The 24,983-nt window shown below is 44.7% G+C and overlaps 2 protein-coding genes across 2 annotated transcripts in view; both read right to left on the bottom strand.

Moving 5' to 3' along the window:
- Window positions 1-1,889, bottom strand: part of Bbs4 (Bardet-Biedl syndrome 4) — a 23,835-nt gene extending 21,946 nt beyond the window's left edge. Inside the window, exon 1 of the mRNA XM_042697405.1 lies at window positions 1,750-1,889. Within this exon, the coding sequence (XP_042553339.1) occupies window positions 1,750-1,773 (24 nt within the window). The 5' untranslated portion in view covers window positions 1,774-1,889. The remainder of the gene's footprint in view (window positions 1-1,749) is intronic.
- A 16,376-nt stretch (window positions 1,890-18,265) lies between these two features.
- The window catches only part of Arih1 (ariadne RBR E3 ubiquitin protein ligase 1), a 73,836-nt gene continuing 67,118 nt past the window's right edge, over window positions 18,266-24,983 (bottom strand). Inside the window, exons 13-14 of the mRNA XM_042697391.1 lie at window positions 23,124-23,236; window positions 18,266-21,693 (exon numbers count right to left, since the gene is read on the bottom strand). Of these exons, the coding sequence (XP_042553325.1) occupies window positions 21,609-21,693; window positions 23,124-23,236 (198 nt within the window). The 3' untranslated portion in view covers window positions 18,266-21,608. The remainder of the gene's footprint in view (window positions 21,694-23,123; window positions 23,237-24,983) is intronic.

Below are 24,983 nucleotides of genomic sequence, written 5' to 3' on the forward strand. Positions count from 1 at the left end.
ACAAACAAACAAAAGAAACTATGTTCAAGCTCCAGGACCAGCACAAAAAGACAAAAGGGGAAAGGGGGGGGGGGGGGAGGCAGGAAATAAGAGGAAATAGAGGAGTTAAAAGGGGAGAAATAAATTCCAATGACCTACAGGATAGTAGGGTGACTACAGTTCATAACGATTTATTATTATTTTTTTCCAGAACGCTAGACTGAAGGAGATCACTGGTCCCCACCAACAAATGATAAATGTTCAAGATGGAAATGTTAATTACTCTGTCGAGCCATAATTCATGGCACGTGCCTATTGAGTTATCCCGCTGTACCCCATAGTATATAGTTACGTTCTGTTTGTTTTTTTTAATGAACAGCAGGGCACTGGTGGTTCATGCCTGTAATCCTAGCCAGGGCTGAGATCTGAGGATCGAGGTTCGAGGCGAGCAGACAAACCTCTGGTGGGTGACTCTTATCTCTGGTTAACCACGGAAGAGCCGCAAGGAGAGCTGTGGCTCCAGGGAAAACAGCATCCGACGTGAGCGAAAAAGCCAAGGGACAGAGGAGGGGAGGCCCCGAGTTCTAGCCCCTGTCCACAAAGTAGCTCAGTCTGGGGGGGAGCGTGGTTTCGATCCCACAGGACCTCCCGCCGCCAAAGGAAAATGAGCAGCTCTTAGACGAAGCCGCTCCCCCAGGTGCGGTGCGGTGCGGTGCGGTGCGGGTGCGGTGCGGTGCGGTGCGGGTGCGGTGCGGGTGCGGGTGCGGGTGCGGTGCGGTGCGGATGCGGGTACGGTGCGGGTGCGGTGCGGATGCGGGTACGGGTGCGGTGCGGGTGGGGTGCGGTGCGGTGCGGTGCGGTGGGGGTGCAGTACGGGTGCGGTGCGGGTGGGGTGCGGTGCGGGTGCGGGTGCGAGTGCGGTACGGGTGCGGTGCGGTGCGGGTGCGGTGCGGGTGCGGGTGCGGTGCGGTGGGGGTGCGGTGCGGTGCGGTGGGGGTGCGGTGCGGTGCGGTGGGGGTGCGGTGCGGGTGCGGGTGCGGGTGCGGGTGCGGTGCGGATGCGGGTACGGTGCGGTGGGGGTGCGGTGCGGGTGCGGGTACGGTGCGGGTGCGGTGCGGGTGCGGGTGCGGGTGCGGTGCGGTGCGGTGCGGGTGCGGTGCGGGTGCGGGTGCGGTGCGGTGCGGGTGCGGTGCGGTGCGGGTGCGGTGCGGGTGCGGGTGCGGTGCGGGTCGGGTGCGGTGCGGATGCGGGTACGGTGCGGTGGGGGTGCGGTGCGGTGGGGGTGCGGTGCGGTGCGGGTGCGGTGCGGATGCGGGTACGGTGCGGGTGCGGTGCGGTGGGGGTGCGGTGCGGGTGCGGTGCGGGTGCGGTGCGGTGCGGTGGGGGTGCGGTGCGGGTGCGGGTGCGGGTGCGGTGCGGGTGCGGCTGCACAGCGCCAAAGCCGACGGAAACGCGCCAACACTTAAATCCCAACCCGGCGGCCGCCGCCCCGCCCCCGGTGGCGGAGGGTTCCAGGCCGGGCCCGGGACACTTCCTAATCCGTCGATTAACCCTTAAACGAGCGGTAGCGCTCGGAGAAAGCAGCGCGACCGGGAAAGCAGCCATTCCAGGTTCTCCTCGGTCAGCGCGCCCCGGGGGGACGGCGCGCCCGGGCCGCCCCGCCGTCCGTCCCCCGCCCCGTCAGCCCCGCCAGCCCCGCGGCCCGGCCCGTCGCGCCGCCCGCCCTAGGCTGGCCCCCAAAGCTGCCCTCCCACAGAATCCCGCGCTCACCGCCTCCGGCGTCTCCTCAGCCATGTTGGCTCCGCCCACCACTGCGCGCCGGAAGCCGATGGTTTCCCGGACAACCAGGCCGCCGGAAGTTGCGGGGCCTGTAGACCGGAAGAGGAGGGCCCCGAGCCAGACAGGAAGTAGGTTTCCGATCCCGAGGGCTCGCCTGGAGGACCACTAGAACGACCCAGGGAGTCGGTCCGCCGATCTGGTGGCTCTGAGGGGGGTGCGGACCGTCCTTCGAAGTCCCCGGGAACCCCTAACTCCCCTCGCCAGGGGCGACCTTCGGTCCCTTGGACCGGATTGGGCCGCGCCAATGGAAGGTCTCGGAGCTGTCAGGGAAAGTGCGCTGCCGAAGGCGCGCCCGCAGGCGAGGCCCGACTCCCGGAGCGCGCCCGCAGGCGAGGCCCGACTCCCGGAGCGCGCCCGCAGGCGAGGCCCGACTCCCGGAGCGCGCCCGCAGGCGAGGCCGAGGCCCGGAGCGCGCCCGCAGGCGAGGCCGAGGCCCGGAGCGCGCCCGCAGGCGAGGCCGGGGCCCGGGATACGCCCGGAGCGCGCCCGCAGGCGAGGCCCGACGCCCGGAGCGCGCCCGCAGGCGAGGCCCGACGCCCGGAGCGCGCCCGCAGGCGAGGCCCGACGCCCGGAGCGCGCCCGCAGGCGAGGCCGGGGCCCGGAGCGCGCCCCCGGGCGAGGCCGAGGCCCGGAGCGCGCCCGCAGGCGAGGCCGAGGCCCGGAGCGCGCCCCCGGGCGAGGCCGAGGCCCGGAGCGCGCCCGCAGGCGAGGCCGGGGCCCGGAGCGCGCCCGCAGGCGAGGCCGGGGCCCGGAGCGCGCCCGCAGGCGAGGCCGAGGCCCGGAGCGCGCCCGCAGGCGAGGCCCGACTCCCGGAGCGCGCCCGCAGGCGAGGCCGAGGCCCGGAGCGCGCCCGCAGGCGAGGCCGAGGCCCGGAGCTCGCCCCCGGGCGAGGCCGAGGCCCGGAGCGCGCCCGCAGGCGAGGCCGAGGCCCGGAGCGCGCCCGCAGGCGAGGCCGGGGCCCGGGATACGCCCGGAGCGCGCCCGCAGGCGAGGCCCGACGCCCGGAGCGCGCCCGCAGGCGAGGCCCGACGCCCGGAGCGCGCCCGCAGGCGAGGCCGAGGCCCGGAGCGCGTCCGCAGGCCAGGCCCAGGCTGGGGGCTCGACTTTGAGCTCTAAACATACTTTTGATGGTCACTGTCTTCTCTTTGCTCACTGGAGCCTCAGCACCACTTCTGGCTTTTTCTGAGAATGTGGTACTGAGGAATCGAACCCGGGGCGTCATGCATGCTAGGCAAGCCTCTACCACTAAGCCCCCTTCCCAGCCCTGGCAATATTTTTATTTTTAAAAACCAGAAGATTCGGTGAGAAACTTGACCTCCGAATGGTGTCGACCATGGGTATACATTCCCAGCCCGGCAGAAAAATAGATCTGACATTTGGATCATAGGTAAACATGTAAACATTGGTTCCGTCTTTGCCCTTGGTCCTAAAATCCCAGTATGCTTTCAGTTGGTTTGGGGGATTTTTGTTTGCTTGGTTTGGGGGGGCCAGTCCTGGGGCTTGAACTCAGTACCTGGCCACTGACCTTTATTTTTTTTCCTCCCAAGGCTGATGCTCTACCACTTTAGCAACACCTCCATTTCCAGCTTTATGTGATTAATTGGAGATCGTAGTCTCCTGGACTTTCCTCCCCCAGCAGGCTTCAAACTCCCATTCTCAGAGCTCAACCTCCTGAGTACTAGAATTACAAATGTGAGCCGTGGCACCCTACGTGATAGTGTTTTGACATTACTTACTTGGTCCACCTGAAAATTGAATTAAATTCTTAGTTTTTTACATTTGAAAAACATGTGGGGGCTGGGAAGGTGGCTCAGTGGTAGAGCGCTTGCCTTGCATGCCTGAGGCCCTGGGTTCGGTTCCTCAGCACCACATAAGCAAAAAGAAAAAAGCCGGAAGTGGCGCTGTGGCTCAAGTGGTAGAGTGCTAGTCTTGAGCTGAAGAGCGCCCAGGCCCAGAGTTCAGGCCCCACGACCGGACCCAAAAAAAAAAAATATGTGGGCTTTGTAGTCAAAACTTCAATTCTAGTCCTGACTATGTGTGTGTGTGTGGTTCGTGTTCCAGTCCTGGGGCTTGAACTCAGGGCCTGGGCATTGTCCATGAGCTTCTTTCGCTTAAGGCACACATTCTACCACTTGAGCCACAGTGCCACTTCTGGCTTTTCTGTTTATGCAGCACTGAGGAATTGAACCCAGGGCTTCAGGCATGCTAGGCAAGCACTCTACCACTAAGCCACGTTGCCAGCCCCCAACCTTTTTTAATGCCTGCAACTATGCGATAAAATACACACCATCTGCATGGCCATGAGTACACACACACAGAGGAACTATCTTAGAGTATAGGGATCAGTCAGACATTAGATAAGCAAAGTTTATGAATATCAATGAAGCACAAAAAAATAGCTCTTACACATGAAAATAAGACTTTATTCCAAGTACTAGTGGCTCAGTGCCTATAATCCCAGCTACTCCGAAGATCAGAGGATCACGGTTTGAAGCCAGCTGGGGCAGGAAAGGCCATGAGACTCTTATCTCCAATTAACAACCAGAAAAACAGAAGTAGAGTTGTGGCTTAAAATGGTTGAGCACTCACTATCCTTGAGCAAAAAAGCTTAGGGACAGTGCATAGGCACTGAGTCCATGCCCCACAACCTGCAAGAAAAAAAAAATCTTATGTGAGGGAACATACATTCAACTGTGGAGATATGAATTGGGAAAATCTGCATTAAAATCCACTCAGCAATAACTAAATTATAAATGCATGGAACCAAGCTAGGTGCCAGTGGCTCTCACCTGTAATCCTAACTACTCAGGCCTGAGATCTGAGGTTTGTGGTTTGAAGTCAGCCAGGGCATGGAAATCCGTGAGCCTATTATCTGCAGTTAAGTAACAAAAAGCTGGAAATAGAGCCAGGTGCCGGTGGCTCACACCTGTAATACTAGCTACACCTGTAATACTAGGCTGATATCTGAGCATCACGGTTCAAACCCAGCCTGGGCAGGAAAGTTTGTGAGACTCTTATCTCCAATAAACCACTCCGAAAGCTGGAAGTGGTGCTGTGGCGCAAGTGGAAGAGGGCTAGCCTTGAGCTGAAGAGCTGAGGGACAGTGCCCAGGCCGAGTTCAAGCCCCACAACCACACACACAAAAAAAGGCTAGAAATAGAGCTGTGGCTCAAGTGGTAAAGTGCTTGCACTGAATGAAAAACCAATCAAGAATGCAAGACCAAAAGTTCCAGCCCCAGTACTGGCACACACACACACAAAAATGTACATAACCTTTTAAACTGAATTCTTTCAATTGTAACAATTTATTCTGTAGATATAGATGTAGGAAATGACATGAAATACAAAAGTATTCAAAGTAGGATTGTTTGTTATAAACCAAAGCCAGAAAACAACCTAAATACCAATAACAGGAGATATATGAAATCCATTCTCTGTGACACATGAGAAAAGGGAGGAGTAACTATTTACATACTGATATTGAAGAATTGCTAAGGTATAATGGAAAAGAAAAAATACAGAGAAATGCATATAGTATGTTACTAAAAAGAAAGGATTACATAATTGGTTATATACTCATTTCTGGAAGGATATTCAAAATACTCAAAGTGAGTAGCAGGGGCAAAAGAACAGTAGACTCTTTACTCCTTTTGTACAGTTGAAATTGTGTGTGTGTGTGTGCGCGTGCGCATGTGCGCGCGCACACTGGGACCTGAACACACAGTCTATTGCTCTCCCTTGGCTAACTTTTTAGCTTAAGGCTGACACTCTACCTTCTGAGCCACATCTCCACTTCTGGCTTTTTGCAGGCTAACTGCATAATAAGAGTCTTAAGAGAATTTTCTGCCCTGGCTACCTTTGAACTCTGACCCTCAGATCTCAGCCTCTTGAGTAGCTAGGATTACAAGCATGAGCCACTGGAGCCCAGCTTAAAAATATTTTTAACTCATTGGAAATCTGAGGAGGCTAACCTATGTTAAAAAGAAAAAAATGCTAAGTCTTTCAAAGGAGAATAGAGAGCCATGGATGCTTGTACTTCATGTTGAACTATGGTAAAAGAAAATATCAATAGAGAGAGGCCTATGGAAATTTAACAGTGTCTAGCATCTCTCTGGAGGCTGGTATGACATTAATATCTATCTGGAAGACCTAAATGCAAAGAGGAAACCTGTGATTATCCACTACACTTAACCAGTATTACAGAAAACAGGGAGGCAAGAAAGCTGAAAGAGATACGCCACTGACCTCAGGTAAAAGAAGCTTTTTCCAAGTGTAAAATACCTTTTACAAGTAAGAAGGTAAGGCAGAAAAGCCAAGAAACCCATCAGAGGAACTCTTGATATTTGGGGACTGGAAGGATCAGCAGGAGAGTTGACTCATCTCCCACCCCCACCCTCCCGGGTATTGTGGCCATTCCTCTGAAACATTACTAAAAGCCTGGAGAGCCAAGAGAACCATCTTGTCCCCTCTCCTGGGATGCAATAAAACCTGGCAACGAGGTTATGAAGCCAAAAGAGATGTATATTTCTAAAACCTGGTGGCTTGGCTGTTGGGCAAACCAAAGCCCCTGTGGACATGAAAATTCCCATTCTACCTTCAATTTAGCCAATCTAAAGCTACAGGTCAGCCCAGCTGCAGGTCACAGATGAATCACATTAATTAAGCCACTGCTTTCAGGTTGCTGAAAACATAAAAATGAGCATATTCATTTTGGATGTAAGCAATATTTACTTCAGTCTGGATTATAGTATACAAAATATTCATCATACAATCAAATACAGTCATTTGTTGCTTAACATGGTATGTGCTGAGAAATGCGTTGTTAGGCCATTTTATTACTCTGCAAACTCATAGTGTACTTACACAAACCTGGGCTACAAACCTGCATAATGCAGGGTTACTGTAGATTACAGATTACTGTACGCAACTATAACGCACAATGATAAATATTTGTGTCTAAACATCTAGACATAGAAATTGTACAGTAAAAATACAGGATGATTGGAATTTTTCACTTCCATTTTAATCATATGGGACCACTGTTGTACATGTGGCCTGTTTGTTGCCTGAAATAGCAAAGTGCCAAAGCAAGAAAATTAACTCAAAAGGAAGACCCACATGCTATTTGATCAGTTAGTATTGTTAAACCAATTCAAATTAAAAGACTAAAAAATGTATTGGTGGACAAAATATTGGAATCAACAGATAAAACTTCTGAAATATGATAATGCTAAAAAATCTAATTAGAACTGGAAAACATACTTGAAGAACTGGAAAATTTGGGCAGAAAATGGTAACTAGATAGACATAATGCAAGGCTAGAAATAAAAGTTACAGTATCAGAAATAAAAAGTTCACTGCATGAATTTTTAACCGGTTAGCATTAGATTCAGGGAACTCAAAAGTATCCAAACTGAAAACAAATAAGCGTGTGTAGGGAGGGGGTAGAGTCACCTGAGATCTTTAGGATAGTATAAAAATCACCTAATACACATGGAATTGGATTTTCAGAGAGAAGCAAGAGAATGTAGAGCCTATTATTTAAATAGGTAATAACTAAGATTTACCTGATGCTATAGAAAGACATTAACACAGATCTAAAAAGTTCAGTAATCTCCACAGAAAGAGAAATGTACCCGAACATCACATGATCGACCTGCTAAAAACTACAGATAAAGGGCAATAAATACAGCCATGAGGGAAACAACACCATGGACAGGAGAGAAAAACTGAAATTATATGACACCTCACAAGGAACAAATGAAACCTGAGTACAATTAACTTCCTTAAGGTACTGAAATACCTTCAGAACAAAAGCTAGAGGAAACCATCTCTAGAAAAACTGCAACAGAAAAAAAGAAAAAAGAAAAACTGCAACAGAAGAATGCTCAAAGTTATTCAGAATAGGGCACTTTGTATCAGACAACAGCTTTAATTTGCAGGAAATATGGAAATCAGTTAATGAGGCATGGTGGGGTGTATAACATATATCAGAAAAAAATACGTAGAGTGCAAGATGCCTAATTGCACTTCCCTAATTGTACAGTAGTAACTATACTATTTAAATCAAGATTCTATTTATTTTATTTTGGTCGGTCGTGGCGCCTGAACTTGGAGCCTGGGCACTGTCCTTCAGCTCTTTAGCTCAAGGCTAGCATTCTACCAAGCCCCACTTCCAGCTTTTTCTGCTTATGTAGTGTGAGGAATCGAACCCAGAGCCTCATGCATGCAAGGCAAGCACTCTACCAGAGGCATCTTCCCAGCCCAAGATTCTATTTTTAAAAATCTATTTGCACTACCCACGTCTAAGTGCTCAAAAAAAAAAAGCTAAGTTGTGCAGAAAAACAGCCCGTAAGCTGAATCTAGGAGCAATAGTTTGCCAACCCTTGAAATATGTCACCTTAACAAAAGCAGAAATATGATCATCTTAACAGAAACAAAAAAAGCACATAATAAAATTTACTAACAACTCTTAGCAAACCAGGCATAGAACAGAATTTCTTTGGGTTAGTAAAAAGCATTAATAAAATTTAGTTAATGTCATATTTTGTGACAAAATTGTGTGTGCACATGTACACATGCATGCATTAGTACTGGGGCTTTCATTAAACTTTCTTAATCATGACTGGTACTCTATCACTTAAGCCACTTGAGTGGTGCTGTGGCTCAAATAGTAGAGCACTAGCCTTGAGCAAAAAAGCTAAGGGACAGCATTCAAGATTTGAGTTCAGGCCCCAAGACTGGAACATTAAAAAAAAAAATTCAACACATAGTAGGGGAAATAACTTAAACCTAAGTAAATGACAAGGTATACTATGTTCATGGAGTAACTTGAGTCAATCCTAGGAAACTGTTATTCCTAAATTGTCCTATAGATTCAGTGTAAACTCTATCAAGATTCCAGTAGCCATTGTTGGAAACCCAGGTAATTCAAAAATTTGTATGGCTGGAAGATCATTACCAGCAATACATCAGACAAAGGCCTAAAATCCAAGATACACAGAAGAAAAGGTAAAAGAATGGCAAAGAAACACTTGAGGAACTGCTCATTATCTCTGGCCATAAAGGAAACGCAAATCAAAACAACTCAGATTCCATCTCACCCATTAGATTGGCCAATATTGTGAATTCAAACAACAAATGTTGGTGAGGATGTGGAGGGGAAAGGAACACTATTGCACTGTTGGTGGAAAAGTAAACTGGTACAACCACTCTAAACATCAGTCTGGAGGTTCCTCAAAAAACTAAACATAGATCTTCCTTATGACCCAGCCATACCACCCCTAGGCCATCTACCCAGATCATCGTAAGCCAGGATACTGTAAAGACACTTACACATCCATATTCATTTCTGCACTCTTCACAATAGCCAAGGCGTGGGCACAGCCCAGATGCCCAACAACAGACAAAAGGATCCAAAATATGTGGTACCAACACTCAACCATTAGAAAGAATATAATTTGCAGGAAATGGATTGACCTAGAGCAAATCTGATTGAGGTAAGCATGCTCAGAGACAAACACGTTTTCTCTCATATGCAGAAGCTAAATCTAAAATACACCAGGACATAATAACTTATACAGATTTCTAGGCATTCACAACAGTGAGACCAAAGGAGGATACTCTTAGGAGAGGAACTGAAAGGTACAATGCGTATCTGCACCTGATCATAAAGAATAGTTATTGAACTCCAGGAAATGGGAACAAGTTCTTTTTCTTTTTTGGCATTTTTATTTTCTCTGTATTCTGTTCACTTACATGTCCTTGGGAGTACACGGGGAGGCGCAGAAATGGAGGGACAATGGTTGAAATACAGCAATGGTACTCACTGGGCACTCTATTGAAAATGAACTATATACCTTGTGGGTGGGGCATGGGAGGGAAAAACTGGGAAGAAGGGAAGGGATGATATTTAAATAGAAATGTACTCTTTACCTGACTTATGTAACTGTAACCTCACATGTTCATGGTAACAATTTTAAAAATTGTATGGCAATAATTAAAAACAGCCAGTCATTTTTAGAACAATTTTTTAATTTTAAAACTTTTTAGAAAGCTAGGCGCTGATGGTTCCACCTGTAATCCTAAACTACTCAGGAGGTTGAGATCTGAGAATCATATTTCAAAACCAGCCCAGGCAGAAAAGTCTGTGAGACTCTTATCTACAATAAACTACTTAGAAAAAGTGGCACAGTGGCTCAAGTGGTAGAGCACTAGCCTTAAGCACAAAGCAGCTCAGTAACAGTGCCTGGGACCTGAATTTCAAGCCCCATGACTGATCAAAACACACACACACACACACACACACACACACACACACACACACACACACACACACACACACACACACACACACACACACACACACACACACACACAGAGAGTCAATGTCTAGAAGACCAGAGTGCATGGCACTGATGTGAAGACAGGCTGAATTTCAAGCCCCATGACTGATCAAAACACACACACACACACACACACACACACACACACACACACACACACACACACACACACAGAGTCAATGTCTAGAAGACCAGAGTGCATGGCACTGATGTGAAGACAGGCTAATAGATTAGCAGAACAGTGTATAAAGTTTAGCAATAGCTATATACACATATGATTGACAAATCTTCAAAGTGCCAAGTAGATATAATGGACACTGGAAAATTTTCAGAAAAAGTTGCTGGAACTGAAAAATCAATGTTGAAATAAATCTCATTCTGTTATGAGAAAAAATATCAGAACCACCAGGCCTGCAAATCTTACCATCTTGGAAGGCTGAGATTGGGGTGACAGAGGACTGAGACCAGCCAACGCAGAAAAGCCCATGCAACTCCATCTGAACAGAAGCTGCTGGTGGCAGTGGTTCACACCTATTAATCCAGGACAGGAAGCACAGAATAGGCAGATTGCAGTTGAGGCTCAAGTCTGGGCAATCAGTGAGACTGTTAGCTTACAAATAACCAGTAAAGCTGAGCACCAGTGGCTCATACCTGTAATCCTAGATAAGAGGCTGAGAGGTGAGGATCGTGGTTCAAAGCCAGCCTGGGCAGTAAAGTCCATGAGCTCTTATCTCCAATAAACTATTCAGAAAAAGCTATAAGTAGTGCTGTGGCTCAGGTGGCAGAGCCTAGCGTTGAGCAAAAAAGAAGCTAAGGGACAGTGCCCACGCCTAGAGTTCAACACAAGGACTAGTGTGCACGTACGCACGCACGCACGCACGCACGCAGACAAACACACACACACATACACACACACACACAAATAATCAGTGCAGCCAGACACCAGTGGCTCATGCCTGTAATCCTAGCTAGTCAGGAGGCTGAGATCTGAAGATCCATGGTTCAAAGCCAGTCCTGGAAGGAAGTCCATGAGACTTTTATCATCAATACACTACTCAGTCAAAGGTGGAAGCGGTGACTCAAGTGGTAGAGTGCTAGCCTTGAGCACTCGGGGACAGCGCCCAGGTCCTGAGTTCAAGCCCCAGGACTGGAAAAAAAAAAAGTAGTAGTAAACACCAGCGCAGAAAGGGCTAGGAGAGCAACTCAGTAGTACAGTGCCTGCGAAGCAAGGGCAAGGTCTTGAGTTCAAATCCCCAGGGTGAGGTCTGAATATCCAAATATTAAGCTCTAACCTATAGATATAAAAACTCAAAATTAAGATGAACCATAGACCTAAACTTCTAGAAGAAAATTTGCTAATTATGACTTTGAGGTAAACAAAACTAAGAAAAAATGGACTTTATCAAAATGAAAGTTTCCAAGAGGAACAAAGCAGTACTTGCATGCCTATATTCTCAGATATTAGGAAGGTTGAGGCAAGAGGACCACTTGAGTCCAGGAATTTGAGCTGGTGCAAAATAGCAAGAACGTCTCAAAATAAGATGAAAAATAAAGTTAGTAAGCATGAGACCCAAGGTTCATTCTGGAGCCCTGCAAAATAACTTTCTGCTCATTAAAAGATCCCAATAAGATGTATGGGGGGTGGGGGAGAGACAGTATATGCTTTTAATCCCAGCACTAGGGAAGCTGAGACAGTAGGCTATAGACTGTGCAGTTTAAAAAAATGAGAGCTGGGAATGTGGCTCAGTGGTAGAGTGCTTGCCTAGCATACATGATGCCCTGAGCTCGGTTCCTCAGTATCACATAAACAGAAAAAGCTTAAAGTGGCACTGTGGCTCAAGTGGTATAGTGCTAGCCTTGAGCAAAAGAAGCTCAGGGACAGTACCCAGGCCCTGAGTTCAAGCTCCAGGACTAGCAAAAAAAAAAAAAAAGCAAATTGATGCATATGAAAAGTGCACAACATCCCTAATAATCAAGTAAATATATACATTAAAACTAGTTATTTCATACCTGGCAGCATAAATACATATATACATACATATACATACATATATACATATTCAGCTATATATATATATGACAAAGCAAGGTTTGATAGTGCATGCCTGTAATTCCTGCACTCTAGAAGAAAGCAGAATCTTGAGCTTGAGGACAACCTTGGGATAAGAACTTGAGACTCTCTAAAACTAATGAAAAGCAAACTACTGGCAACAGGAAATTTGACAATGTGTGAGACTTCTCCAATTAACAACCAAAAAGCAGCTGCAAGTGGAGCTGTCACTCAAGCGGTAGAGCACTAGCCTTGAGCACAAAAGCTCAGGTTCCCAAGCCCAGAGTTCAAGTTCCAGGTACACATATACACATACAAACACACACACAGAGAACTTCATGACAATACCCTATATATTCTTCAGGGTAGTTATTCTACAGGTGTACACAATTGCTGAAATGCCCAACTGAACATTTACGATGTGTGCAACTCACTATCTTTTAAAACAAGATAAGGATATGCTATTCTAGGAACCTTCCAAATCTATAATCTGCTCTCTTAAATGTTTTGGGTTCAAATTTGCTCAGAGGTTGGCCCTTGATTATGCAATTTATCTTACAGGAGACAAAATCCAAGTGAGTCTGCTAAACCATTTTATAGAACCAGAAGCCTTGCTTTGATTAGTGTGAACATTTGATCACTTTAAGGCACTAACTTGTACTCATGTGAATTTTCTAAGTACATGGAGTTCTTTCAAAGCCTAATACTTAGCTTACTTTATGAGGAACTAGTAAAAACAACAGGTAAGCCAAACAGTTCAAGGCATGGAAAACACTAACATATTATTCATATTCTCTAGCACTTACTGCTCATGACCTTCAGAACTAGCATATTTGTGAGCTGGCAGAGGGAGGAGGGTGGTTAGTTTTTACCAGTCCTTGAGCTGGAATTCAGGACCTTACCTCTGCTCTGCTTGCTTGGCTGTGGCTCTACCACTTGAACCATCACACCTCCAGCCAGCAAAAAGCTGGCTATCTTGGAGATTTAAGTCTTGTGGACTATGCTCCAATCAGCCTCCTGCCTGTACAGCTAGGATCACAGGAATAAGCACTGGTGTGGATACAGTTATTTTGTGCTATAACCTCAGCATTAGGAGTGTCAGGTAGGATGGTGAGGTTAAAGGCCAGCCAAGCCTACATACAGACTATCTTTCAAAACACGAAACAAGCCAGGCCCAGTGACTAATACTTGTAAACTTATTTACTCAGGAGCCTGAGATCTGTGGATGGTGGTTCAAAGTCAGCCTGGGTAGGAAAGTTTCTAAGACTCCTATCTCCAATTAACCACCAGAAAGCCAGAAGTAGAGCTATGGTTTAAGCAAGTGGTAGAGCACTAGCTTTGAGCACAAAAGCTCAGGGACAGTGTCCAGGGCCTGAGTTCAAGCCCCAGGGGTGGGGGGAAAAAAACCCTCACAACCACCCCCCACCAAAAAAAATTTCCTACTTCTTCCCTTATTAAAAAAAAAAAAACACTTATGTATTGGTCCTGGCTAGATAGAAATGAACCACAAGCCAGGATATGTGGTAGAAATTTATTAAGCACGTAACTTGGCTTATACCAGGAAGATCAACCATGAGGTTGCACCAGAGAGCAGGTGCAAGAACTTTAATAACTTCAGAACATTCTAACAGAATGTCTAACTGCCCAAAAGCAAAGGCAGCCCAAAACTGCTGGCTATCATTTTATGCTGCATTCTAAGAAAATGGTGGCCCTCAGGGTACACATAGCAAGGGACCTCAAATAATTTTGTATAGGGCCTCTCAAGAATTCAGAACAGGGGCTGGGAAGGTGGCTCAAGTGGTAGAGCGCTAGCCTTGAGCTGAAGAGCTGAGGGACAGTGCCCAGGCCCAGAGTTCAGGCCCCACGACCGGACCAAAAAAAAAAAAAAAATTCAGAACAAAATCATGTTGTGTCTCAGGAATCCCAACTTGACTAATTGTGCCACAGAGCTAGCTTATCATATAAACCCAGATTTCAGTATTTGAAGAGCCATGTCAAGTGCAGTCATGTGACTTCTGAGACTAGATGGAAACAAACATGACCCACTGAGAGGAAAAAAAAAATCTATAATCTACTGAAAATAGGTTTTCGGTCTGAAGATCTTTACAGGGAACAAAACCATTTTCCTACATTTACCCTCCAAATTTTCACTCTGAAAGAAATGCAAATACTCTGGTAATGGGAAGTAAATGAATTTTAATAAGTGAATTTCACTGGGCACCAGTGGCTCATACCTGTAATCCTAGCCATTCAGGAAGTTGAGATCTGAAGATCATAGTTTTGGATTTTTGGTTTTGCTTTTTTTTTTTGCCAGTCCTAGGACTTGAACTCAGGCCCTGGACACTGTCTCTGAGCTTTTGTGCTCAAAGCTAGTGCTGTACCACTCGAGCCACAGCACCACTTCTGGCCTTCTCTGTTTATGTAGTACTGAGGAATTGAACCCAGGGCTTCAGGCATGCTAGGCAAGCACTCTATCACTAAACCACATTCCCAGCCCCTGAAGATCATAGTTTGAAGCCAGCCCAGGCAGTTAAGTCTGTGAGTCTCTTATCTCCAATTAAACAACAAAAAGTAAAGCTGTGGCTAGCCTTGAGGATGAACCTAAGGAACAGGGCCCAGGCCCTAGGCCCTGAGTTCAAGTCCCAAAGCCAGTGCATAGGCATGTGCATACACACACGTTTACACAAACTTTATAGATGTGGTTGAGATGGATTTACAAGTGCTAAGACATCACATGTGTTTCTGGAAATGTCACTTTATATAAGGCCAATGCCATTAGATCAAAGAAACAACAGCCTTCAATAAAGGGTCTGGGACTACAGCCCTGTATATAACTCTTCATATGCCACAGTGGTTCTCAAATGTGAGGGAGAAAAAAAGTGTACTTTGGGTACTTAGTAGTCTATCTGAGATTAGCAACGAAAGCAGTGTGTTTTAAGTAAAAAGGAGTCAGAAATTAAGAACTGGTTATTGATCTTCCAGGGCAATGGGAGGTTGGAAGTACCCTGAGAAGTCAATGAGGAGATACTTTTGGTTAAGGCCACCTGAGAAACAACCACAGCATGCATGAGTTTTAAGCAACTCAGTGTAGTTCCTCCTCTGTTAGCTGCCTGGGCAGAATCACTAGACAAGGGCAGCAGAGAAACACTTCCTCTACTTCTTTCTCCCTCCTTTAACCTTGTTAAACAAAAACAGCATCAGACAAACCAATAGACCCTTTATTTCCTTGGGCTTCCAGTGCCTGGCAGCAAGGGTGACTACAGGAATCCAGGTTTAAAAGATCAATTCCACCACTTGCTAGGATGACCTCAGGATAATTATCTTCTTTGATTCTCCATTATACACAAATGGGACTGGTAGTCACCTTTTAAGATCATGAGCTTATATGAGATGGGCATGAAGCATTCAGTAAAAACCCTAGCTGGCCGTAATCATGTACAATTTAATAAGGGTAATTTCTCACATTTACTTTTAAAAACTCCCAGGACTTTCCGTTTTATCAAAGACAACTTCTGTGATGTATATGCAGTTAACCAGGATCTCCAATATCTGCCTCCCAGTCCATGAGGCTAGGCCCCCAGAGCGTTTGTACTGACAACACTGAGCCATGGACTGGTTCTGGCTACTTGTGTCTGGGATGGTTAACATGTAAACCCTCAGAGCTATGGCCAACTGGGAAAGCAGAGGTGGTTCAAGAACGGTGCTGATGGGGCTGGGAAGGTGGCTCAGTGGTAGAGCGCTTGCCTTGCATGCATGAGGCCCTGGGTTCGATTCCTCAGCACCACATAAGCAAAAGAAAAAAGCCGGAAGTGGCGCTGTGGCTCAAGTGGTAGAGCACTAGCGTTGAGCTGAAGAGCTGAGGGACAACACCCAGGCCCAGAGTTCAGGCCCCACAACTGGACCACCCCCCTCCCCCAAAAAAGAAAAAAGAATGGTGCTGATGAATTGATGGCTGATAATGCCATCAGGAATTAAGAATGACTTTCTGGTTCCCAGGTTCAGTCTCATCCTGTCTTTGGACGTGTAGCCTGGTATGTCTATTTCTTGCCCAAGCTGGCACTGGTGGGCATATTGTTCCACAACTAGATTTTATCTTCCCATCAGTTTGGGGCTTTTTTGGATCCTCACAAGGGTCCTATGAACAGACAATATAGCATGATAGAATGCACACAGATGAGACGAGCTTGCCCTGCTGCATACTTAATGTGTAACTTGCTCTCACAGCATCAGTCTGAAACACTTCCTCAGAGTCCACCTGGAACAGGACAGCTTCCCCCTATTTACATGGCTGATCTACAACATTTGGGGCCTGGACCCCAGAGTGACTGTGGGAGGAAGGTTAGTTTTGGCATTGTTACAACTGCCACTTACAACTTGTGATTATGGGTCTTCTCCCCAAACATCAGCTCTTCACAAGAATCTCATGCTTTTCCATTCTAAATGCTAATTCTTAAAGAATGGGCAGCTGCCATAAAAAATTTCCACAGTGGCTCACAACTGTTATTCTAGCTACTCAGGAGGCTGAGATCTCAGTACTATGGTTCAAAAAAAAGTCAGGTCTGGCTAGAAAAGGCCATGAGACTCTTATCTCCAATTAACCACCTCAAAAATTGAAGTGAAGCTGTGGATCAAAGTGGTAGAGCACTAGCCTTGAGCGAAAGAACTTAGGGGCAGCACCCAGGCTCTGAGTTCCAAGAGCCATGACCAACCAAAACAAACAAAATTTCCACAAGGAAAAAAAGTTGCCTGTTTACTCCTACAGTAGGCAGTACAAAGCATTTCAGAGCTGAATATTTCACCTGAAATTAATGAGAATGGAAGCAAATCTCTTATACAACATACAACCACAATAAAATATGAAAAACAAAATCTCAAGGGCACACACATCTTCCTGTTTCTGAAGGAACTATGATTTTTCCATAACCCTCACTCTAGAGCACATTACCTTCTTAAAAAAAAAAAAGTTCATTCAGTTCCAAGATAAATGCTGAAGACAAATGTAATCTCCTGTTCTTTGCATTTTCAGTTATCAAATCCTGTACCAAGATCCAGTAGACTAGCCCAAATTCTTTACACAGGAAATATAGATCAACTTCTACAAACTAGTCAACTGAACACTTTATCATCAACTACCTTGTAGTAAAGACTCTCATGTGCCAGATGGGAAGGGCTACTCTATTTATGGTTGCTTTCTAACAATTAGTTGCCACTTCTGCAACAAATTAAAGTATATAGTATCAGGCATAGGATCTAGGATCAGGAATAGTATATAGCATCATGAGTTAAATAGAGCACTGATACAGGTTTTATGCAATCTAAGAACCACCATTCTGAGTCCTGAATGCCAGGTCATTCTTAGACTATAATAGGAATATTATACAGAGGTAGTCCAATGTTCTAGTCCCACATAGAACAATGTAAAAACTGTAGGCAAGTTATTTGACCTCACCGAGCTTTATCTTCTCTCCTTATGAAAGAGCAATTTACACCATTTGTTTTAGAGTATAATGTAAGCTCAAGTACTTTGGAGATGAAAGTGACAAATGAATTCTCTTAATTATAGGGCCAATAAGACCAAATTAAATTGTCCAAAAATCTTGCCTTGGCTATAACACAATGAACATCTCCAACTTGAAGATAACTCTTCCTTTATTATGATGGGGCAAATCAACTAAAGAGTGAGCTAAAAGGAAGTACCATCAGTTTTGAGGTAAGAATAACTTTCAATTTAAAGAATAAACAAAACTGACTTTCAAAGGCCTGCTGAATAGCCAACATGTTATCAACAGTTAAAAATATAACCAGCCAATTAAAGTCAAAGTTCAAGACACAGAAATTGGAAAGCTTCTAGAACAAATTCTGAAGGCTTCATTGACCAAGCTAAATGTCGGGGATGATCTCATTCACAGATCCCTGCAAAGAAAATGAACCAAGTCCCAATATTTCCCATTAAGCAGGAACAGTGAATAAGAAACCTACATACAGACGACTGTTAGCCACCTAAAAGTTCTATTTTTCCAACTATAAAAATAAATGTAAGTAACTAATGGAATAACAAAATAAAAGTTTATTTTATTAGAATTAGGAATGTTCTTTCCCTGTGGGCAACCTGAACAGTCCAGTTACAATGAAAATCTAAGAACAGTCATTTCCACAGCACAGGTGCTCTATGCACAACATTACAGGGCTAGGAGCATTTTCATCAATTCACCAATCATCTGATTGTCTCACCAACCCACCCCATCCCATCCCCCAAGTGCTCTGTACCAGGATGTGTAACTAAAGGATGTGATAAGTCTGCTTCTGTATTTGTACTAAATCTCAGTTCCAGAATCACAACTGAACCACATTACATTACAGATTTAACCATTTCAAATCAAGTCAGTCAAGTCTTGGATCTGTTATGTATGTATGTGTGTGTGTGTACAAGTGTATTTAATATATTTATTTAAACACACATAAAACACATATAATCTGGGTCACAGAAAATTACACAGAATTAAGTCTGATGACATTATACGCTACACCATTTTATCATTATGGTTTGTGTCCTGAGCTTTGGATCAAAGTTTTATTGTAAATCACTGAAAATGATTCAATGTTCAATGAATGCATCAAATCAAACATGCACTTTGCAAAAGGCAACGTGACTGACCTCAGAACGGCAGGGAGACACCAGTGCTTCCTGTGAACAGAACCCTCAGGTAGGCATAACGTAGGTGAAATAGAGAAGCTGTCATACGATATGGCTTGCCTATCCCAGCTCGGGGGCACTGAAGCCATAAACAACAAAAGAAATTAACTCCAGGAACTCTTGTCAAATATGGAGAAAGCTGTTAAAAGCTTAGAAATAGCTGAAAAGGCCAGGCCACCTTGATCCACACAAACTAGGGAATGCATCCAGCAGGGCAATCCCCTCAGGTCACTGGCCAACACTGGAACTAGAACCCATCCCTGGAAAGAACAGTCCCTCTTGGGTGGCGCTGATACTACCAAGTGCACACACTGTTGCTGGACACCTGTTGTGATGCCAGGGGAGCTTGGAAGGGGGACTGAGAATATTCAAACCTAGATACTGCAAAGTTAACCGGTGCATGTTGAAACATCACATACATAAAGCATTTTAAGAGAACCACAAACATGTATATAACAGCTCTGGCTGCTTTGCGAAGTTACCAGGGAAAGAAACAGTCACGCTATCTAAAAGCAAAAAACAAAAAACAGGAAAAAAAAATATCTTGAGATTTCATAAATGTCATTTAGGTTGGTACAGCTATTTAAAGTCAAATGGAAGTTTGGGGAAAGAAAGGGGAAAAGAAGCAGACATTGAGTTCAGGTCTGCACTGAGGTGGAAAAGGGGAAGAAAGGGACAGAGTTGACCCTAAAGCAACAAGTGGTTCAGGAAGCAGCATAACATACTCAGCAAACATTCACTGGTTTTGTTTTTCGGGGTTTTTTTTGTTATTTGTTTTTTGTTTTCTGGGAAAAGAACAGCTACAAGTACATCTCATTTAACAACCTTTTCTAAAAGGAAAAGTAGGGTTTCTTCAGCAAAGCCTAACTTAGGCAAAAGGCCAGAGGAAAGTGAACCTACTTCCCAATGGAGTAATAAGATGTACAAATGCAAGAGCAGACAAGGCTGCCTCACAAATGGTAAACACTCCCCAGGCACAGGACAGTGAAAGGAAGACAAAGAGGTCCTCAGCCCAAACTGGCATCTAGTAGTTATACCTCTTGATCTAGTTTGCCTAGTTCATTCTGCGCTTTTGTAAGAAACCTGACCTGTTGAAAAATATCACAGCCAGAATGGCCTAAACAGGTAGAGAGTTAATAAAACCACCACCATCCTTTACTTTTAACATAGCTTTTAGTAGAAATTTCATAAAAATGGGCTTCACAGCTAAAATGTATTATAGTTTTTCTATTTGCTGACAGTAGAAAAGAAGCAAAGTCCTATTTCTACATAAATGCACTGTGCAGGAATTTCAGGTCTGGGGGTGTTTGTCTTCACACACTGGGCCCACTGCAACACACACAAGGATCCGCCATTTTGAATTCACAATCTGAGACTAAGTGAATGGCTATTTATTTATATTTAAAGCAAAAACATTCTATTCAACACCCTAACATAAAAAGGAGGGATGGGACGAGCCATAACTAAAATCGTAAAAGGCTCAAAGCAGCAATTAAGGGGAAACAAAACAGGAAAAGATACTAGGAACCACTTCCTCTGGTCATGGGGAGTGCCAGGAGTCTACAGCTGTGTTCATGACCTGGGCTTCAGGGCTGGGTGGAGCCTGAAGTCAGGGAGGGGTGGTAAGTCAGAGACAAATCACCCAAGACCTGGAGCACAAACCAGACCATGGCATCTAGTCGGAACTTGATCTCCCTCTTCCTGCCCGAGAGCTGGAAATTCAAGGATCAGACCATGGCCAGGCCAAAGACATACCAAAATCAGGAAGGGCGAGTGACCTCAGGAAGGGGAAACTGAAGCACTCCAGTCAGGTGTTGCAGAGGTGTTAATAAACAAGCACGTCTTCATCCCAACCCCAACCCTGGGGAGATAAAGCCAACTGAAAGAAAATGCACAGCAAATAGACATAATCTTGAAGACTTTTAAAGAATAAATATTTTTTGTAATTAAACATTATGCAAACACGTGCCACGCTTGCTTTGTCCATGCATATGCGCTATATACAATTTTGAAAAATACTGTGTTGTCCTCTTGTTTTAAAAGTCATATACAAAGGTTTTTTTTTTTTTGTTTTTGTTTTGGTGTGTGTGTGTGTGTGTGTGTGTGTGTTTGTCTGTGTGTGTGTGTGTGTGTGTGTGTGTGTGTGTGTGTTATTTAATCCTCTTGCTGCTTACCCTCTCCCTCCCAAGAAGTTCCCTTCCGGGGAGCTAATTATCACTCTCTCCTGTTCTTTGGGTATGACAAGAGTCACCCTATGTGTGGGGGTGTATCTGAATGTACAGAGGAGGAAGGGGAAGAGGTCCTTGACCAAAGTACAACAAATGGTTTGGACGTGAAGAACAGTGTCAAGGAGCTATTTGAAACTTTTAACTGTGCTACACTGAGGAAAAAGAAAAAGAAAAAAAGGAGTCAGCTTTGAAAATGAAGCTACGTTACAAGTTAAAGTTGGAGGGCTTTTAGTGTGTCTGTCACACTTTTGTTGGCGGCCTAGAATACTGTTGTACAATGGTTTATCTACCTTTTTTATTACAATATAATTTACTTAAACTTTCCGTTAACAAAACAGAATTCTGGCACTACAGACCAGCAGTGTCAGAACAGGCTTAGTGCCTCCTTGTTTGTGTTTGTGTTTGTTTTGTTTTAATTGCATGAGCACTCTAGATGGTAAAGTTTTCAGAGTTCATTTTATGCAGGGCCATTCTCAGTCCTCAATGTACTCCCACAGATCTTTTTCGTAGCCTTCATGCACATGCTGTAATAAAACCCTTCGTCGACTCTCACAGTATCTGTAATCAAAGAGAAAAAGAACCTGTTGGCAGCCTCCGATTAACAGTAAGAAGACATGGAAGCATTTACTTAGTAACTTTTAAAGCTAACTGATGCAGGAAGTGGCACTGTGGCTCAAGCAGTAGAGCACTTGTGTTGAACTGAAGAGCTGAGGGACAGTGCCCAGGCCCAGAGTTCAAGCCACATGACCAACAACAACAAAAAGCTAGCTGATGTAGACTTGAAACTAAGCACTGCCTTTACTAGACACAATTTCAGAATGAGATGTACAGACTATCACACTGCTTCTAATGTTCTAAAAAGACTCCTATCCAGCTGGGTGCTGGTGGCTCACACCTGTAATCCTAGCTACTTCAGGAGAGATCTGAGAATCACGGTTCAAAGCCAGCCTGGCCAGATAGACTCTTATCTCCAATAAACCACTAGAAAACCAGAAGTGGTATTGTGGCTGAAGACCACAGGGAAAATGCCCAGGCCCAGAGTTCTAGCCCCACGACTGACCTAAAAAAAAGACCCATGTCTGCCTGGAATTTAATTGCAGACAATCTGGTGAACCTCAGAAAGCATAATTCAACCCCATAGTTCTACAGATAAACAGTTTCATATCATCTATTCATATCTATAAAATCTTTGTTAACAGTAAAAGCATATTAATAGTAGCTATAATTGGAAAGAAGTAAAAATACTAGTTAGACCTAAATGTCTACACATTCCAAACTCCCAAACTTAATAGATATTGAAATTTGTAAGGAAAAAACTTGGGGGGAGGGTTTATGCTGAAAAAATTTTTCCATCTTTGGCTTAAGAAGTTATCATATCTTGAAATACCAGTACTGATAGAGCAGAGTAAATCTCAACTAAGAGATTTTCTAAAATGAACATAAACTTTTTTTTTTTTTTTTGGTTGGTTGAGGGTCTTGAACTCTGGGCCTGGGCGCTGCCCCTCAGTTCTTCAGCTCAAGGCTAGCGCTCTACCACTTGAGCCCACACGCCATTTCTGGTTTTCTGGTGATTTACTGGAGATAAGTGTCTCACAGATTTTGCTCCCCAGGCTGGCTTTCAACCGTGATACTCAGATCTCAGCCTCCTGAGGTAGCTAGGATTATAGGCATGAGGCCACCGGCACCCAGCTAACATAAACTCTTTAAATGGTAAGTTTTTACAGCTCACTTAGCAATACCCCTAGTCCTAGCCCTAATCATGCACCTCCATTCCCCCACAAGGTAGCAACTAGCTAGTTCAAACTAAACTGAGCAGAATCAGCCAGCCCAGTAATGGCAGCATTCCTCCTCTACAAATGCTACCCCACTACCTGAGAGTCATGGCTGCTCACTGCTGGATATTAAGTCCAGTTTTGCCCCACTGACCTTCAGCATAAGTCATTCTAGACTACTGAAAGAAATTCTGCCACCAACCATGAAAATCTCACCTGTATTTATCTTGTACTTTCTGCTTTATATCCTGCAGAGAATCTTGGGAAATATCTCGCTCAAGGTACCCTGAAAGCACCTCTGTGGCATTCTCTAGATCTGCTTGGTTATTCTGCAAGAAAAAGAAGAGAGAGTAAATTCTGACTCCAAGAAAAAAATCAAATGACACAATCTTTCAGATGGTTATCAAGCTCAATAATGATACAACAACAAATTTTATCAGTGGTCTAACTATACCTGCAAAGCTCTTTATGGCTTTCACCTGTAAGAACTGGTTCTCGTATGAGGACTGTAGTCCATGAGACTCCCGTAAAAACTCAGAAGTGGGGGCTGGGAAGGTGGCTCAGTGGCAGAGTGCTTGCCTTACATTCATGAGGCCCTGGGTTCAATTCCTCAGCACCACATAAGCAGAAAAAGCCAGAAGTGGTGCTGTGGCTCAAGTGGTAGAGTGCTAGCCTTTGGCTGAAGAGCAGAGGGACAGCGCCCAGGCTGAGTTCAAGCCGCATGACTGATTAAAAAAAAAAAGCTAAGGGACAAAGTCCAGCCAGTGAGTTCAAGCCCTAATATTGACAGATACAAAAATAATATCTGGCAGCCGAGCACTGCTGGCTCATGCCTGTAATACTAGCTACTCAGGAGGCTGAGATCTGAGGATCACGGTTCAAAGCCAGCCCAGGCAGGAAAGTCCGTGAGACTCTTATCTCCAATAAACCACTAGAAAACCGGAAGTGGCGCTGTAGCTCCAGTGGTAGAGCGCTTGCCTTGAGTTGAAGAGTGCAGGGATAGCGCCCAAGCCCAGAGTTCAAGCCCCACGACGGACAAAAAAAAACATAACAAAAAAAAAATCTGGCATATACTTACATATGCTAAGACTTGTGCATTTCATTTTTATTTTGTAAAATGTGCCTCAACGGAAAACAATTATAAGCAAATACTAAACTCTAGTTAGCATTTGTCCTGAATTTCTTAGGGATGCTTATACTATCTTTAATTTATTTTGAAATGTATTTTTGAGTTTGATATATGGATAGAAGGATGGATACATGCCTAACCCAAAAAAAGGGACTGGTTTTCTTTAATCTAGAATATTTAAAATGTTAAAAGAACTAAAGATTGATCTATTACCACTGAAAGAATATTGAAGACAAAAGGAAAACCTATTCTTGCTCACACCTGGCTGCAGCTTCATCCTGATTGCATGAATACACCTTACTTCATTCAGAGTGTGCTAAATACAAACTGAAGGCCATGGTATCCTTTACGGTAGCCAGGATCTGCACATGGCATTATCTCCTTCTGTAGCCAGATTGGTTCATGTCATTCACCTACATTTCCAACTGCTACTAAGCTCTACTGTCTACTTCTCTATGGATGTCAGTATTTTAACCCTAGCACTTAAAACATTTAAATCTACTTTACTAGAAAATAATTTGCTACCAAAAGCCCCTTTTTAATCATCACTACTTTACCAAAGGTAGCAACCACATTACCTTTTAATAGCATGGGTTAGTTTTGTCAGATAAAGATTTTTATTAAGAACTTAGGAGGTGCCCAATGAGGTATAAGCAATGTATATGGATTGTCTCACTTAAACCTTGTAAGATCATAAAAAGTTAAGATTTTCCCATTAAAAACAAGGGATGGGGGGAAGATGAGGCTGAGTAATTTGCTTGGGTTAACAGAGCTAACTGGATAACAACTTCAAGTCTAGGGATGATTCCAGAGCTTGGAGAAACATCATATATCTGAATACAGTTTAGTAGGAAAAATAAATTTCATATCTTCCTAAGAAGTACTATGCTTGTCTCATATTTTCTTTTGTTTTGTAGTCAGGAGGCTTGAACTCTGGGCCTGAGCGT

Source organism: Dipodomys spectabilis, unplaced genomic scaffold, assembly GCF_019054845.1.
Source record: "Dipodomys spectabilis isolate Male_0828 unplaced genomic scaffold, ASM1905484v1 ptg000219l, whole genome shotgun sequence".
Taxonomy (NCBI): Eukaryota; Metazoa; Chordata; class Mammalia; order Rodentia; family Heteromyidae; genus Dipodomys; species Dipodomys spectabilis.